Source organism: Tasmannia lanceolata, unplaced genomic scaffold (assembly GCF_043159265.1).
Source record: "Tasmannia lanceolata isolate RefF3 unplaced genomic scaffold, GAP_Taslan_0.1 ptg000037l, whole genome shotgun sequence".
In the NCBI taxonomy this organism is placed as follows: Eukaryota; Viridiplantae; Streptophyta; class Magnoliopsida; order Canellales; family Winteraceae; genus Tasmannia; species Tasmannia lanceolata.
In genome coordinates this window covers 55035181-55050971 of record NW_027518714.1, presented here as the reverse complement: position 1 = coordinate 55050971, position 15791 = coordinate 55035181, and the positions used below count along the sequence as shown (strand labels likewise).

The 15791-nt window shown below is 41.5% G+C and overlaps 1 protein-coding gene across 1 annotated transcript; it reads right to left on the bottom strand.

The window, feature by feature from the left end:
• Nucleotides 1-7119: 7119 nt before the first annotated feature.
• LOC143861590 (uncharacterized) lies at nucleotides 7120-9982 on the bottom strand. The gene is made up of 5 exons (XM_077372492.1): nucleotides 9695-9982; nucleotides 8621-9475; nucleotides 8135-8452; nucleotides 7400-7747; nucleotides 7120-7128 (listed from the first exon to the last, which is right to left on the bottom strand). Exons 1-5 carry the CDS (start codon nucleotides 9980-9982, stop codon nucleotides 7120-7122), a joined length of 1818 nt encoding a protein of 605 aa, XP_077228607.1.
• Between the last annotated feature and the right edge of the window lie 5809 nt (nucleotides 9983-15791).

Genomic DNA, 15791 nt, shown 5'->3' with positions numbered 1-15791 from the left:
GGATCTAATGGTGAAGAGGTGAAGGTAGGTGAAAGATGACGGTCGGATCTCCGGCGGAGACTTCCCGGAGAAGATGATCGGATCCCGGAGAAGATGATCGGAATAATCTCTCTCTCTCTCTCTCTCTTTTCTTCTCTCCGATTTTTTTTTATGAAAAATAAAAAAACCCCCTCCCTTCTCTTCTGCACGAAATTCTCTTTTATAAGAAAAATATTGGTTGCTGATATTGGCACGCCAAAATGATGGGCGCGCGGCTTTTTTGATGAGCGCGCGAAATTGCGCGTCCTTTTCGGCCCAGTTTTGTCTTTTTTTTTTTCAAAATAAATTCGCCCCCCTCTCGGATATATTCATCTCCTTTTCTAGTTTACACAATGGTCCTTTCTCGGCTCGTTCGCTGGGCAAATGCACTCGGAATTCAATGAAATTTTGCAGGGGCCTTAGCGGAACCCTAAGCTAGCTCGGGGTGAAATTTGGGACCCTAGTTGATTGATTTAGTTGGGTTTTTACTCAAACTTGGAAGGTTTAGGGCACGGTCAAAATGGGGTGTCTACAGATGCCCCTCTTTGGCAGAGCGCGCTTGTCACGCGAATGTCAAAGCTGAACAGACAAACTATTTTGGCCGACCCGAAAAAGAAAGCAAATCAAATTTTGATTTTTATTTTTGAAAATGATATTTACAAAGATAATACGGTGAAATAGCCTTTCGCCGGACTCTGACTCTGCAAATGCTGGTGAGATAGCCTCTCCCCAACTCTTAACTCAGTACATATTGACGAGATAGCCTCTCTTGTAAAACATTAAAGGATAGATTTGATTGTGAATGATCTTGAAATTTGAAGAGAAAAATGAATCTGGATGCCGTGTGAAAACGGTCTTGAATGTCGTGAATGCCGTGTGAAAACGGACTTGGAATGCCATGTGAAAATGGACTTGAATGCCATGTGAAAATGGACTTCAAATAACTTTGGATGCCGTGTGAAAACGGACTTTGAATGCCATGTGAAAATGGACTTGAAATGACTTTGAATGCCGTGTGAAAACGGACTTGAATGCCATGTGAAAATGGACTTGAAATGACTTTGAATGCCGTGTGAAAACGGACTTTGAATGCCATGTGAAAATGGACTTGAATACCTTGAAAACATTTTTTAACTTTTAAAATCTTTCAAATGGTGAGAGAAATGACCAAACTCAAAATCGCGGAGCCATTGGCAAAAACATCTTTTAAAATCTTTCAAATGGTGAAAGAAATGACCAAACTCCAAATCACGGAGCCATTGGCGAAAACAGCTTTTAAAATCTTTCAACTGGTGAAAGAAATAACCAAACTCCAAATCGCGGAGCCATTGGTGAAAACAGCTTTTAAAATCTTTCAAATGGTGAAAGAAAAGACCAAACTCCAAATCGCGGAGCCATTGGCGAAAACAACTTTTAAAATCTTTCAAATGGTGAAAGAAAAGACCAAACTCCAAATCGCGGAGCCATTGGCAAAAACAGCCTTTAAAAATCTTTCAAATGGTGAAAGAAATGACCAAACTCCAAATCGCGGAGCCATTGGCAAAAACAGCTTTTAAAATCTTTCAAATGGTGAAAGAAAAGACCAAACTCCAAATCGCGGAGCCATTGGCGAAAACAGCTTTTAAAATCTTTCAAATGGTGAAAGAAAAGACCAAACTCCAAATCGCGGAGCCATTGGCGGACATATATTTTTTAAATGAAAGGAAAATTCATTGAAACGATTGAAGAAATGACCAACTTTGATCGATTTCACAAGGTGAATAAGTCATTCTTTGTCAAGAATGATTGAAAATGCATGATCTTCGCCGAAGATAAAACTCAAGGAACTTGAAGAAAATTTCAGGTATTGACCCCTTTTAGAATGAGTGAAAAACATTTTGCTGAGGATTTGACGATTGCAGGAGCAAATTCTAAACTCCGCTAGGGATAAAATTTTCTGAAAACTTGATTTTAAAAGAAAACAATTTGATTGAAGAGACTGGCTCAAAGATTGTACTCAAGCTTCTCTGGTTTTCATTTGCTGAGAATAGCTATCCTAGTTATCATCACGCTTGTTATCTTTTATGACGTAAGTCATAAAAGATGCCCCTAGTATGAAATACTTCCATAACAGACTCGTAAGAGAGCAAAACACAGGAAATGGTTAAAAATTTTCATTTCATTGAATATCTGAGGTTACAAAGCTTTCAGGTTTACAACAGGCTGTATCTGCCCGACAATTGCCTTTCAATTCTGACGATCTCTGCCATTTCATATGGGCTTGAAAGCCTGCCATATGGACTTGAGAATCAATCATCTTCTGAACTTCACTCTGCTGCGCATCACCCTTGAGGGAATACAAATTCATCATTTTTTTTATCACCCCAGCCTTGGGAGGAATATTAACCACACAGGACTCTGGAATTTAACCTTGACTCAACATAGAAAAAGACTTGGATAACCAGCAAATGAGGACTTCGACGGGCACAATGACTTAAACTCTAAGAGAGACTGAATCTGCTTCTTAGTCTGATAAGTATTTTTAAAATGGTATAGTCTACCACTCTTAAAATCTTTTGAAAACCGTATTTAAAGATGTTTCATTCCTTTTTCCGGTATTTCCATCATAGTTATTATTCCCTTGGATTGCTTAGTCTTAACTCCCTCAGCCTTGAGAGTGTCAGAAGAATTTCTGCCGGTGCTTACTCAGACTTTGAAGTAATGCTGCCGAAGAAATGAAAGTCTTGCTGGCTTTCAGAGGTTCTGTCCTTTACGAAGTCATTGCCATGACCAAATCCCCTTTTCAGGTTTTCAATTTGGCGGACCACATGCCTTAATTTTTGCCTAAGCCGCCCTTTCAGGTTTTCAGCTTAGCGGGCAAATGACCCTAACTTTTGCCTAGACTGCCCTTGCGGGTTTTCAGTCTAGCGGGTCTAAGACTCCATTATTATTATTTTTTTATTTTCTTTCTGTTTCTCTACAAACCTGGGCCTAAGTACACCAGAAGGACTTTTAGGTAGGCTTGGGTTCAAACAGGTTAACATTTGGTAAGTTTTCATGTATTTGACCGAATCTGGCCTTCCAGACTGCCTACGTATCCCCAAAGAAATGAGAATCAGGTCCGCGTAGTTCGCCCATTTGGGTTTCAAAAATTGTTTATTTTGTTCTTTCTTTCCTTCTCTTTTTTTTAAGGATTTGAAAGGTTTGAAGGATTTTACCGGACCCGAATTAATCAGGCTACCTACGTACCCTGTAGAGAGGGATCAGGTCATGACGTAGTTCAGGTTATTATCTTTTATGACGCAAGTCATAAAAGATGCCCCTGGTTTGAGTTTATCAAAGAATGAAAGTGTTTTTTTTTTAATTTAGGCCCAAAGTGTTTGCAAATGGTTTTTTGACTTTGAGGTTGTTGGCTTTTGAGCTCTGATCGATCAAAGACGGCCTCCTGGTGTATCTAAGCATAATACTTTTTTAGTTGGTCCAGGTTTGTAGGTTCTGTTAATTTTTCTCCATTTTCATTGAGGAGTCTTACGGCTTTTCCAGGCAGGAGTTCATCAACAATGTAAGGACCAGACCAATTTGGTCTGAACTTCCCTCTGGGATCAAACACCGGTGCCCTGTAAGACTTCAAGACGAGATCTCCTGGCTTCAACTCTCGGACCTTGACTTTCTTATTGAAAGCTCTTTCGATTCTTCTCTGATACCCTTGGATGTGATACAAGGCTCTCAACCTCTTTTCATCAATCATCTGTAATTCCTGATGTCTAGCTCTTGCCCATTCAGACTCTGACAAATTCGCTTCCATCATAACTCTTAGAGACGGGATTCTCACTTCAACAGGGAGGACTGCTTCCATTCCATACACTAGAGAATATGGAGTTACACCTGTAGAGGATCTGATCGATGTCCTGTAAGCCCATAAAGCAAAAGGAAGTTTGTTCGACCAGTCCTTATAAGTCTCGGTCATCTTACTGATTATGACCTTGATATTCTTATTCGCTGCCTCTACAGCCCCGTTGGTCTGCGGTCTGTAAGGAGATGACTTGTGATGCTTGATTTTAAACTCTTCGCACAGGTGCACTACCTCTTTCTTGAAATGAGATCCATTATCAGAAATCAATTCATGAGGTACTCCATATCTGCAAATGATATTCGCACGGATGAACTTCGCAACTGTATTGGAAGTTATGGAAGCATATGAAGCATCTTCTATCCATTTCGTGAAATAATCAATGGCCACCAAGATGTACTCGTGCCCACTTGACGATTTGGGATAGACTTTGCCAATGATATCAATTCCCCATACTGAGAATGGCCATGGCGAGGTCATAGAATGCAGCTCTGACGGAGGCACATGAATAAGATTCGCATAGACTTGGCATTTATGACATTTCTTCACGAATGCGAAACAATCTGTTTCCATTGAGGGCCAATAGAAGCCAAGTCTAAGGATTTTCCTTGACAGCATCTTACCATTCATGTGAGGACCACAAACACCTTCATGTGTTTGCTCTATGAGCTCTGCAGCCTGATCTTCATCAACACACAGAAGCTGAATACCGTCAAATGACCTTCTGTACAACTCTTCACCACAAATGATGAAGTTGGCAGCGAACTTCTGAAGAGTTTTCCTCTCTTTGCTGGAAGCTTCAGGCGGATGCCCCTTGCCTGAAATGAAATTTCTGATATCTGTATACCATGGTTTTCCATCTGGACACCTGGCAGATATTTCAATGGCATTCACATGTGCTGGAGCCCATTGCAACCTTACAGCTAAAGGTTGAACCTCCATTGTAGCAGAAATGTCCAACATTGATGCCAGAGTAGCCAGAGCATCAGCAAAGTGATTTCTCGTCCTCGACAGATGAGTGAAGGTGACATTCCTGAACTTTTTGACCAGAGATTCGAGATAAGTATGATATGAGATCAACCTCGCCTCCTTTGTCTTCCAATCCCCATTTATTTGACAAATGATCAGGATTGAATCTCCGAATACGTCGATGTCTTGAATTCGCAAAGCCAAAGCTGCCTCAAGTCCTGCGATGCATGCTTCATATTCTGCCATGTTATTGGTGCACTCAAATTGCAACTTGATGGATAATGGAATGTACTCCTTCTTTGGAGATACCAAAACTGCCCCTATTCCTTGACCGTGATTATTGACAGCTCCGTCAAAATACATAAGCCACTTGGAACTCGGAGTCTCTTCTTCAATGTCCATGATCTCCTCATCAGGAAAATCAGCCTTCAGAAAAGCATTCTCCTCAATAGGAGCATCAGCTAGCTGCTCAGCGATGACCCGCCCCTTAATTGATTTCTGAGTGACATAAGTGATGTCAAACTCAGACAATAATAGCAACCATCTGGCTGTTCTTCCAGTAAGAGCGGGTTTTTCGAACAAATACTTCAACGGATCCATCCGTGAGAGCAAAAATATCTTGTTTGACAGAAGATAATGTCTAAGCCTTTGAGTCGCCCAGACCAATGCTAAACACGTCTTTTCCAAGACAGTGTACTTGATTTCATATTCCAACATTTTCTTACTGATGTAGTAGATGGGCTTTTCTTTCTTAGACCCTGCCTCCTGCTGAGCAAGCATACAACCCATTGCTGTATCCGTGATGGACAAATACATCAACAACGGTTGACCAGGAATGACCGGGGATAAGACAGGAGGCAAAGACAAACATTGCTTGACTTTTTCAAATGCTTCCTGACATTCTTCATTCCATTTCTTGGAGGAATTCTTTTTTAATAACTTGAAGATGGGTTCACACGTCATAGTTAAATGAGATATGAATCTCCTCAAATATTGCACTTTGCCAAGGAATCCACGAATCTGCTTTTCTGTCTTTGGTGGTTGCATTTCTTGGATAGCCTTGATCTTCTGAGGGTCCACTTCGATTCCTCTTTCACTGACCATGAATCCAAGCAACTTCCCTGACGTGACCCCAAATACACATTTATTAGGGTTCAAGCGAAGCTGAAACTTCCGGATTCGCTCGAAGAACTTTCTCAAAGCGATTGTATGCTCTGGTCTAGTCCTGCCTTTGACAATCATGTCATCTACATAGACCTCGACTTCCTTATGAATCATGTCATGAAGAAGAGTAGTCGCGGCCCTCTGATAGGTGGCACCAGCATTCTTGAGACCAAATGGCATCACTCTGTAGCAATATGTCCCCCACTGAGTAATGAATGCCGTCTTCATCATATCCTCAGGCGCCATTTTGATTTGATTATACCCTGAGAATCCATCCATAAAGGATAAGAGTGCATGTCCAGCGGTATTGTCAACCAAAAGATCAATGTTCGGAAGCGGAAAATCATCTTTCGGACTGGCCTTGTTCAGATCTCTGAAATCGACACACATCCTGACTTTTCCATCTTTCTTGGGCACAGGTACAATATTTGCAAGCCATTCAGGGTACTCGACTACTTCGATGAATTTCACTTCGAGTAGTTTCTTAACCTCGTCATGAACTTTCAACTCCCATTCTGTTTTAAGTTTTCGGAGTTTTTGCTTCTTAGGCTTGATGCCAGGGATTAGAGGTAATTTGTGTTGGACAATATCCTCGCTCAATCCCGGCATGTCGTCGTAAGACCAAGCAAAAACCTCCTTAAACTCTTTTAGCAAGGTAATTAATTCTTCGCGCTCCTCAGGAGATAAAATTTTGCCAATTCGTATTTCCCGAATTAAGGTTTCATCACCTATATTTACGGTTTCAATTTCCTCTTCAAGTGGTTTAGCGCGGCGACTCTCCTCTTGTTGAATCATATGCTTGATTTCAAGGGGAGTTTCGTCGGCTACCTCATTAGAGGGGGAATCTTGATTATCATTATTAGTTACTTGATCAGGTTTAGAAGCAGGATCAGTAGAAGAGACAAGTACAGGAATGTAAGCAAAAGAATCTTTTATTTCATCAGAATGAATGATTACATCAGATGACTTGCCCACATCAGGCGTTACAGACTTTGAAACAGAATGAAAAAATAAGCCGACATCAGTATCGACGCGATGAGAAACATGTACAGCCAAAGAATCAATGAATACGCCCTCAGACTCGGACTCGACACCACCAAGGACAGACTCGTCACCCACTCCAGAGGTAGACCCGACTTCTACAGTACCTGCATCAAAAGAAAAGTTAGAAATGACAGACTCTGGGATGGACTCAGAAACTGACACATACTTTGAAATAACTGACTCTTTTGAAGGGACTGGAATGTACTGAGGGATTACTTGGGGTATAACCTGTGAGGTCCAGTTATCCAGAGGTCCCTCGGCTGGGGTGATATAGTCCTCTGGGTTCAGAAAAGGTGCGTCTCTTCCAATCATAGCAATGAGTGGTGCCTCGGTCTGAAACAAAGAATTCAAGAGTTCCGGTTCGAAGTTCTCAACCCAGTCTAAATCTGATTCCTCTGTTACAACTGACTCCGCAATCTGCTTACTGAAAAAGTCTACTGGCAGCTCATCTGCGAAGAAGATCTCAAGACCAGGCAGCTTTACCCCGCTCTCATCATACCATGGCTCTGAAAAACCGTAATAAGGGCAATCAGCTCCTTCTTTCCGGAATCTGCCATTCATGATCATACTGAAGGGTCCCATTGGAAATTCTAAACCCTTGCGGCGACACTCGGCCCATTTGAACATGTAAGCTCTCATTTCTTGCATCTCCTTGCGAGTTGGCTTGTATCCCAACCCAAATAATCCGTCAACTGCTTTCAACTCAGGACGCTCAGTCGGACCCTGCATATTCTTCCCCAAACCTGCCCCTGGGAGATATCCAAATCGGCGCATCATCTTGACTACCCGAGTATTGGTGCTAGAAAGAAACATAATTTCTTCATTCATAGCTTCTTTCATGGTGATAGCTGAAACCTCCACTGAAAATCCTGTCAGACTGATATCTCTTGTATTTTCAGTAACAAGCTCTTGAGATATTTGTCCGACTTCTGGCTCGGGATCTCCTTTGACTGTGATCACCCGATTGTTTCGAATGAATTTCAGTTTTTGATGAAGTGTGGAAGGGATAACTCCAACCTTGTGCAGCCAAGGTCGACCAAGCAATAGACAAAAAGAAGTCTTGATATCCAACACCTGAAATTCAATGTCAAAGGTTTCTCCTCCAATGACAATCTCAGTAGCCAAGGTTCCAATAACGTCCCTTCGAGTTCCATCATATGCCAGTATACCCTGCTCAGACGGAATGAAGTCTTCAGGCCCAAACCCCAGAGTAGTGGCAGTGCTCAAAGGACACACGTTCAAAGCTGACCCATTGTCTACCAGTACTTCTGATACTTTCTTTTGATTGCAAAGCAGGGTAATCTTGAGAGGACGAGTATGGTCCTTTCCCTCTGACGGTAAATCCTCGTCTGAGAAAGACAAGGCTTTTGAAGCTTTGGTCATGGCTACCAGACCGACCAACTCATCTGGAGTGATCTCAACTGATACCTGGGATGAGTTCAATTCACGAAGTACAACTTGTCTGTGCTTCGGCGATGCCATCAGTAAACCCCAAATTGAAACATTAGCTTGTGTCTTCTTGAGCTGATTCAACAAATTGTCTTCTTCTTCCTCAAGCCTCTGTTTCTGTTTCTGATTGTCAACCCCTCTTGCAACCTCAGCTGGATTATCAACTCTGAGTTCAGCTGGCTTAAATACTCGTCCACCTCGTGTGACGTGGCGGAGTTCATCACATTGATCGTTCAGGAGCAACAAATCTTCATCTTCTATCCTAAGGGTGTAAGGGGTTTTTATTTCTTCTCCCTCATCATCACTCACCCTTAAGACATATAGAGATTCAGAATCTTTCTCCTCATCTTCACACTGGAAAATATATGACTGGTTTGATGGCCCAGCCACATCAGGATCGTTCCAGGATAAAACATATGGCCTTTCGGATTCTGCCAACTGATCTCCTTCTTCAAATTTCCAGACATAGGGTTCTTCGGATTCCACAGCACATATGAAGGAAGCCGGATCAATGATAGACTCCTCGGCGCAAATGACATTGACCGAGGATGGAGGCGGCATTGCATGCGTAGGAAGGGGGTTTCTAGTTACATTTGGTAACTCGATTGACAGTTCCTTCCTATCAATCATGTTTTGAATTTGGTGTTTCAAAGCTAAACACCTATCAGTGATATGGCCCGTGTTACGGTGGTAATCACAGAATTGATCTTCTCTCCAGGATCTTGGCAATGGGTTGGGAGGAGGTTTAATGTCAGGCAACTTGATCTTCTTGTCCTTCAATAGCTTCTTCAAAGCTACGGACAAAGAATACGGAAGGGGATCGAAATGACGAAGAGGCTTCTGCTCCATTGTCGGCCTTCTTACTTCAGTAACTACTCTGGGTGGTGGCGGCCTGACATAATTGACATTATGGATCTCTTTCGGCGCCATCACAGGTCGCTTCCCTTCTCTGCCATCAGATGGTACTCTAGATCTCAGGCCTTTAGCCAATGCATCTTCTATCTGAGTCACAGTCTTAATAAGATGGTTAAAATCAAGGAAATATTGGATAGCCATATGGTGGTAATATTGTGGTGATAGATTTTTCACCACAATCTTGATCTGATCCTCATCTGACAACCGATGAGTCATCTGGGCAGCTTTCCTTCTCCATCTACGGATGAAGGAAGTGAAGGTTTCATTATGGCCCTGCTTCAAAGCCTTCAGATCTCTCTTGGTCACATCGATCCCCTCCTCCATGGAGAACTGCTCGACGAACCTATTTGCAATGTCTTCCAAGGTTCGGATCTCTTCAGACTTTAGGCTCAAGAACCATTTCTTAGCCACTCCAACAAGGGATCTAGGGAACAGAAGAGCAACTTGATCTGGAGATAAACCATGCTGTTGAAGGAGCGGAAGGACAGACATTAAGTGGCTTCTAGGACAACCTGTCCCATCGTACTTATCCATGTCCGGCACCTTGAATCTAGGAGGTAGTGTGACTCCTGGGTATAACATAAAATCTGCCATGTTCAACTTTTTCGGGCCTTGGAATTTTATGTTTTCCATTTCTTGGGCCAGCCTATCCATCCTATCCAATATTGCTTTGCCCTTATTGGCTCTATCTAGATTAGGATGATAATTCTCTTCTTCATATTGCTCATTATCAAGATCGTCTTCGACGTTCAAGACCGCAGGCCCGGCCATTGCAGGAGGGGGAGGAGGTATAACTGATGGGTGCTGAGCTACATGCTCTCTGGAAGTAGACTCTCTGTCATTTTTCAGACGGGCTATCTCTTCATTCATGTTATTCATCTGTTGAAGCATAGCCTTCATCATCTCACTCATCTCAGCTATAGCGTTTGTAGATTCAGCCATCTGTGCAATAGGAAATTGGACGGGCGAAGGGATTTCCTGGAGATTGGAGAAAGGTAATGCAGGGGAGGTAAAAGAAATTGGTGAGGAAGAAAAACGACTCAGCCTGGAATCAGCGGACTGACGGGACCAGGTTGATTTTGAAACGAGGATTTTCTTAGGAGCAATGGCTGCTCAATCAAGAATCCTGATATGGAAATATAAACACTAGATTAAAAAATTTAATAATTGAGATAAACTATTCTCATCAAATAATGACAAGAGAAACAGAAAACACACTTTCATTGATAGAAATTTTGGATTACAATTGATGAAAACATCAGTCTTTGATTTCAATTAGATAAACAAATAGTAATTGAAGAAATCAATACGACAAAAATATGATAAGGTCTTCAAGGTCTTTCGATACGGGCTCTCTTTCCCTCGGGCTCTTCTGAAAAATCATTCCGCCCGATTTTAGACGATAGAGCAAATCTCTGACTGCTGACTTTGTTTCTCCAGGCAGTTACAATAGACTGGATGAGATCAGGAGTAAGTTTCTCGCAAAGAGGAGGAGTTACGATTCTGGGAGGATATGGCTTTCCCGTAATCTGGTAAAGCAAACGCATGGGTGCGTAGAAGGTTGATTTTTCCAAACCCATAAGATATACAAAGGAATATGGGTAAGTACTAGTAATGACCTGAAGGCATGAATGACTCACCATGTGAAGTTTGTCATGGTCTACATGCTGCAACCAAAGGTGCCATTCGTCAACGGATTGGGGTTGGTTGGCCATTGATTGCCATGACGAATGATCCTTAAGGGTATACTTAATGGAATTTTGTGGCTTAAGAATAGTAAGCTTTTCACAAAGCCACAAATAAAGCAGTTTAGCACACCCATAGAAACTATTTTGGACTTTTGAAGGATCAATACGATCTAGTCCTAAGATAGTTTCTGCCAACATAGTAGGAATAGGATTTCTTCCTTTGTTAATCTGGTCTACTACGCCCAACAAAGCCAATGGGGCAACACGGGGGTCGCCACGAATGATATGGCGAGCAAAAACTCCAAAGATTAAGGCACTACGCCGACAGCTTTGGAAACGGGAGTTAGTAGGGTCAGTGTTTTTAGAAAAAATTTCAATAAGGATATGGACCTCTACATGCGTGCCTTTGAAGCAAGGTAAGGCATCAACGATGTCATTTTGGAATAACCTGCAAAAAAAGGAATTAGAAGAGTTTATGTTTGCAGGTTGAATCCAAAGTCCTTCAGATGTGATCTCTAGCAAGGCGCACCAATCTTCAAAGATTGGGCAAAGTTCAAAAGAACCGAATCGAAACACATGAAGAATGGGATCCCAAAGCTTTGCAACTGCCTGAAGAAATTTCCAATTTATACCAGATACGCTCAAGTAATTGAACGTGCTTATGAACCGATCGATCATGCTTCGCTCATGCTCACGCGGAAGGGTTCTGATGACTTCACTTATCCAAATCTTCAACATATTATTCGACATGATTGAACCTGACATTCAGATAAGATAGAGATTACGAAGGAATAAGAAGGACCTTGCAAATGATAAGAATAATTTGACAATCATTTATATAGGAAGGATACGATTGGTGACAACGGATTTTTCATCTATGATCAGAATGATCAACAGATCAGAAGATAGAACACAGTCATGGAATGACAGAAGTAGGTCATAGGCTGGATCTAAATCTGGCGATGAATATTAACTTTACGATCAAGGAGATCAAGATGATAGATCATGGTCATGAGGATAACAAAGAAGCCATCGGCCAGATCTCAAAACGAAACAGGTAGACAACAAATATACGCACAAATTGAATCTATGATACAACACAAGAATGGTTATCCTCCAAAAAGGATAATAAAATAGATTATGAGCAATAATGACATGTATGGGTCACTGACGAAAGAACGTGAACGCAATTGATCAAATCAGAGATTCCCATTAAGAGTGAACTTTTAAGCTAACTAATACTAAAAATGGGAGTCGAAACAATGCAAACTGACTCTAAAGACTAGCAGTCACGCTCAAAATAATTTGGATAAAATCCGGCAGCATAACGGCTGTACAGGGAGGTCAGGGTAAAGTAAACTCATGAGGTAATGATAAGATAGGCTCATGGTTATCTAACTCTATCCACAAAAGGTTCCAGGTAAAATTTGACAGCATAACGGTGCTACAAAGGGTATGGGTAAAAAGAAACAGTAATGTAGCACTCTGAACAAGAATACTAACACCTCAAAATGACAGTGTCACTTAGAAAAAGATAATAGGGTGAAAACTCGACCATAGCTAAAACTATGTGACACGGGGTTTAATCCAATAACCGAAAGATCAAATAACAGATCATGACAATGATAATGGACAAATAAGAGTCATAGACTAGATCTGAGACTGGATAATAAGTGGAGATAACCCACTGAAATGAATAAGGATCCCTAACTAAAGGGAGAGAGGAGAACCCTAATCTAACAATCAAAATATACATATATATATACACATATATATCCTAACCAGGGGCACCAGCCCTAAATATATCCAAACAGAGTCAAGATACTTGACTCAAGACAGACATGTGAGTGTACTAGGACCGCATTGTAACCACATAAGGTGAGTTACAATAATCTATACACAGGACAAAGTTCCTAAATCTAGGTTCCAACATGTGTAAGTAACACATGTTCGCTCCTATATGAACAAAATACATATATAGGTACAAGCAAGTCCTAATTGGGTTTTTACTAGGTTAGCAAATATACTCATGTACATAATATATGTAAAAGGAAAGTAGAGCTCCGGACTCAATCAGGTACTATGCATATGATCCATACTTAGTATGTATAACACAAGTGCACCGAGTGATATACATAGTATGCTTCATTGCTCATCGGCTGCTGTAAACACAAGTGCACCGAGTGTTTACGGGTGCAGCACGAGCGCATAGCTTGGAAATAGATACAACAGCACCAACAGGGTAATGACATCCCATGTGGCACGCATTGTTTCTATCCCGTGGAGCCAATTATAATAAAATCAATAAAAGAAAATAAAGAACAAAATGATGTATGTCTCTGTGCAGTGTGTGAATCCCTTGTTTTAAACACCTATTTGGTGCCCCTGGATTCTAATCGATTAAATTCCCATTGATAATGACTTTAGTTCAAAATTCTTCAAAATTAATAAAAATGGCATTTTAACAGAGTTAGGCAATATCTCGAAAGATATCCCCAGCAGAGTCGCCAGCCTGTGGACCCCGATCCGAGAGAGGGGCGGCGGTGAGGGACGAGCCCCCACGCGCTAACAGTCTCTATGGATCATCCACGTGAATGGAGAGCTCTACCAAGGAACTCTCAAAAGAAAATGCCCCTCACAGCATGAGTGGCGATACAAAGGTGAGATACCTCTCGATTCGGGGACTAGCCCAGATTCGAGGCGTACCTTAAACAAAGAAGAGTCGCCATCCAAGGAAAAAGGCAAATGGGCCCTGGATCCCATACTATGCTCTGTTACAACGGATAACCAGAGATTATAAAAGAAGGGTTCGTGCCCGATTACGAATTTGGAAGGTCTAAAGAGCACCTCATCCGCCCAAGTGTAAACACCTGGTCTCTTATGCCATTTATTTAATGATTTTGAAGAGTTTTGAGCAAAAGTCATATGAAATGAGAATCAATATCTCCGAGAAGACGTCTATCTAATCATGCATGTCTCGGAGATGAATTACAATCACACATAAAAGAAATGAAATAAGTGTCGCCTAAGCAAAACTAGGTTATAAGTGACATGCCTAATGGGTGTCTAAGTTCTGATGAACAAACACATGCATGACACACCAAAAAAGTATAAGGTCTGCGCAATAAAGTAAGAAAAAAAAACTGCAAAACATAGAAAATGACTCGATACCATATAACCCTAAGACTCTAATCTATACCTAGGCCCGAGTCTTTAGATGATCTGATGTTCATCCAAAGAAGCCTACGTATCCCCGCCTCCACGAGAATCAAGGCAACGTAGTTCTTCGCACCTATTCTAAGCTATGATGCCTAAGACATCTAGACCTCTATCCTAGACTTGATCTAAAAGACCGGACTAGCTCTTAAAGCTTCTTATGTGATTATTTAAATTCCAATGAATTGTAGATTTTAGGACACCCTATATGTCCTAACTAAATGCAGGTTAGCCCTAAGCTAATGCAGGTGGTTCCTATAATCTAATGTGTAGCTAGGCTGTATATCCTAAGGAAAACAGTAGGATCTATCGCATCTTAGACCTAGTCATCAATTGGCGATGTGGATCGCCAACTGACCGGACGGAGGCGTAAAACTCCTAGCTAGGACTCACTCCTAACTCTAACACAAGCAAATGAAATATACAACAAACAAACAACGAACGAGGGAGTAACTCCCGACTCAAAAACTCTCTAACTAGAACAACTTCCTAACTCTAAAGGAAGATCCTTTCGAAGAAAACAATATTTTGAAAGATTTTTGGTATTTTTTCTTAAAATGGGTAAATGATTTATTTACAAAGGTTTGGCTGGACTTGGGATGTGGATCCCAAGATGCACTACGTACCCTGTTGAAAGGGATCAAGCCAACGTAGTTCGGACAAGATTTCCTAACTACTCCTAATGACTCAAGATTTTTGAGATTTTTGGTTTTTTAGATGTTTTTGTTGTTTTTAAGTATTTTTGACTCAAAGGGGGGACAAATCCTATCATCATAAGGAGAGGACAGACTCCTGATATCCCGCAAAGGTTGGACAGCATCCTATGCTTTGCGGGGGAAAAGAACAGAAACACAGCTCTGCAAGGGTTGGACAGCATCCTATACCTTGCAAGAGTGGATAGAAAAACATGATACGATGAGAGGTTGGATAAAATCCTAACCCCTATGATGATAGAACTGACTCCTGAAAGAAAGACAGACTCTCTAGCTAAGGACAGACTCCTAGGCTAAGGACTGACTCTGAAAATAAGATTCTAAGAAGGAGGTGCTAATGAGACAAAGCCTGTCTCCTAAAAGAAAAAGAGATAAAGAAGGGTGCTAGTGAGACTATCAGGCTAGGATAAAACTCACAAGTAATAAGGGAAGACCTTGTGCATATTTAGCAAAGGTAAAACATCCAGCCGGGCCGGACAGCTACCTAGCCCTAGGGTGCAACAAATGTGCAACCCAATACCCATAAGGGTAAGGGGTATGTTGCCAAGCCGAGTAGGATGTTCTCCCGAAACCAAATGATGCACAAAGATGAGGATGTTAATAGAATGAGACTGGGCAAGTCTCCTAGACATATAGGTAAGATAGAGAAAAAAAATGCGAACAAGTAAAAAGAGACCTTGTGCCTATTTGGTTTAGGTAAAACACCCAGCCGGGCCGGACAGCTACCTAGCCCTAGGGTGCAACAAATGTGCAACCCAATACCCATAAGGGTAAGGGGTATGTTGC

What these genes read in the sequence shown, in the direction of transcription:
- LOC143861590 (XM_077372492.1), bottom strand. Translation starts at nt 9,982, where the DNA reads ATGGCAGATTTTATGTTATACCCAGGAGTCACACTACCTCCTAGATTC. An exon ending in CCATGGAGGAGGGGATCGAT is followed by an intron (nt 9,476 to 9,694) that starts GTGACCAAGAGA and finishes ACTGTGACTCAG; the next exon opens with ATAGAAGATGCATTGGCTAA. An exon ending in GAGTTGATAATCCAGCTGAG is followed by an intron (nt 8,453 to 8,620) that starts GTTGCAAGAGGG and finishes AACTCATCCCAG; the next exon opens with GTATCAGTTGAGATCACTCC.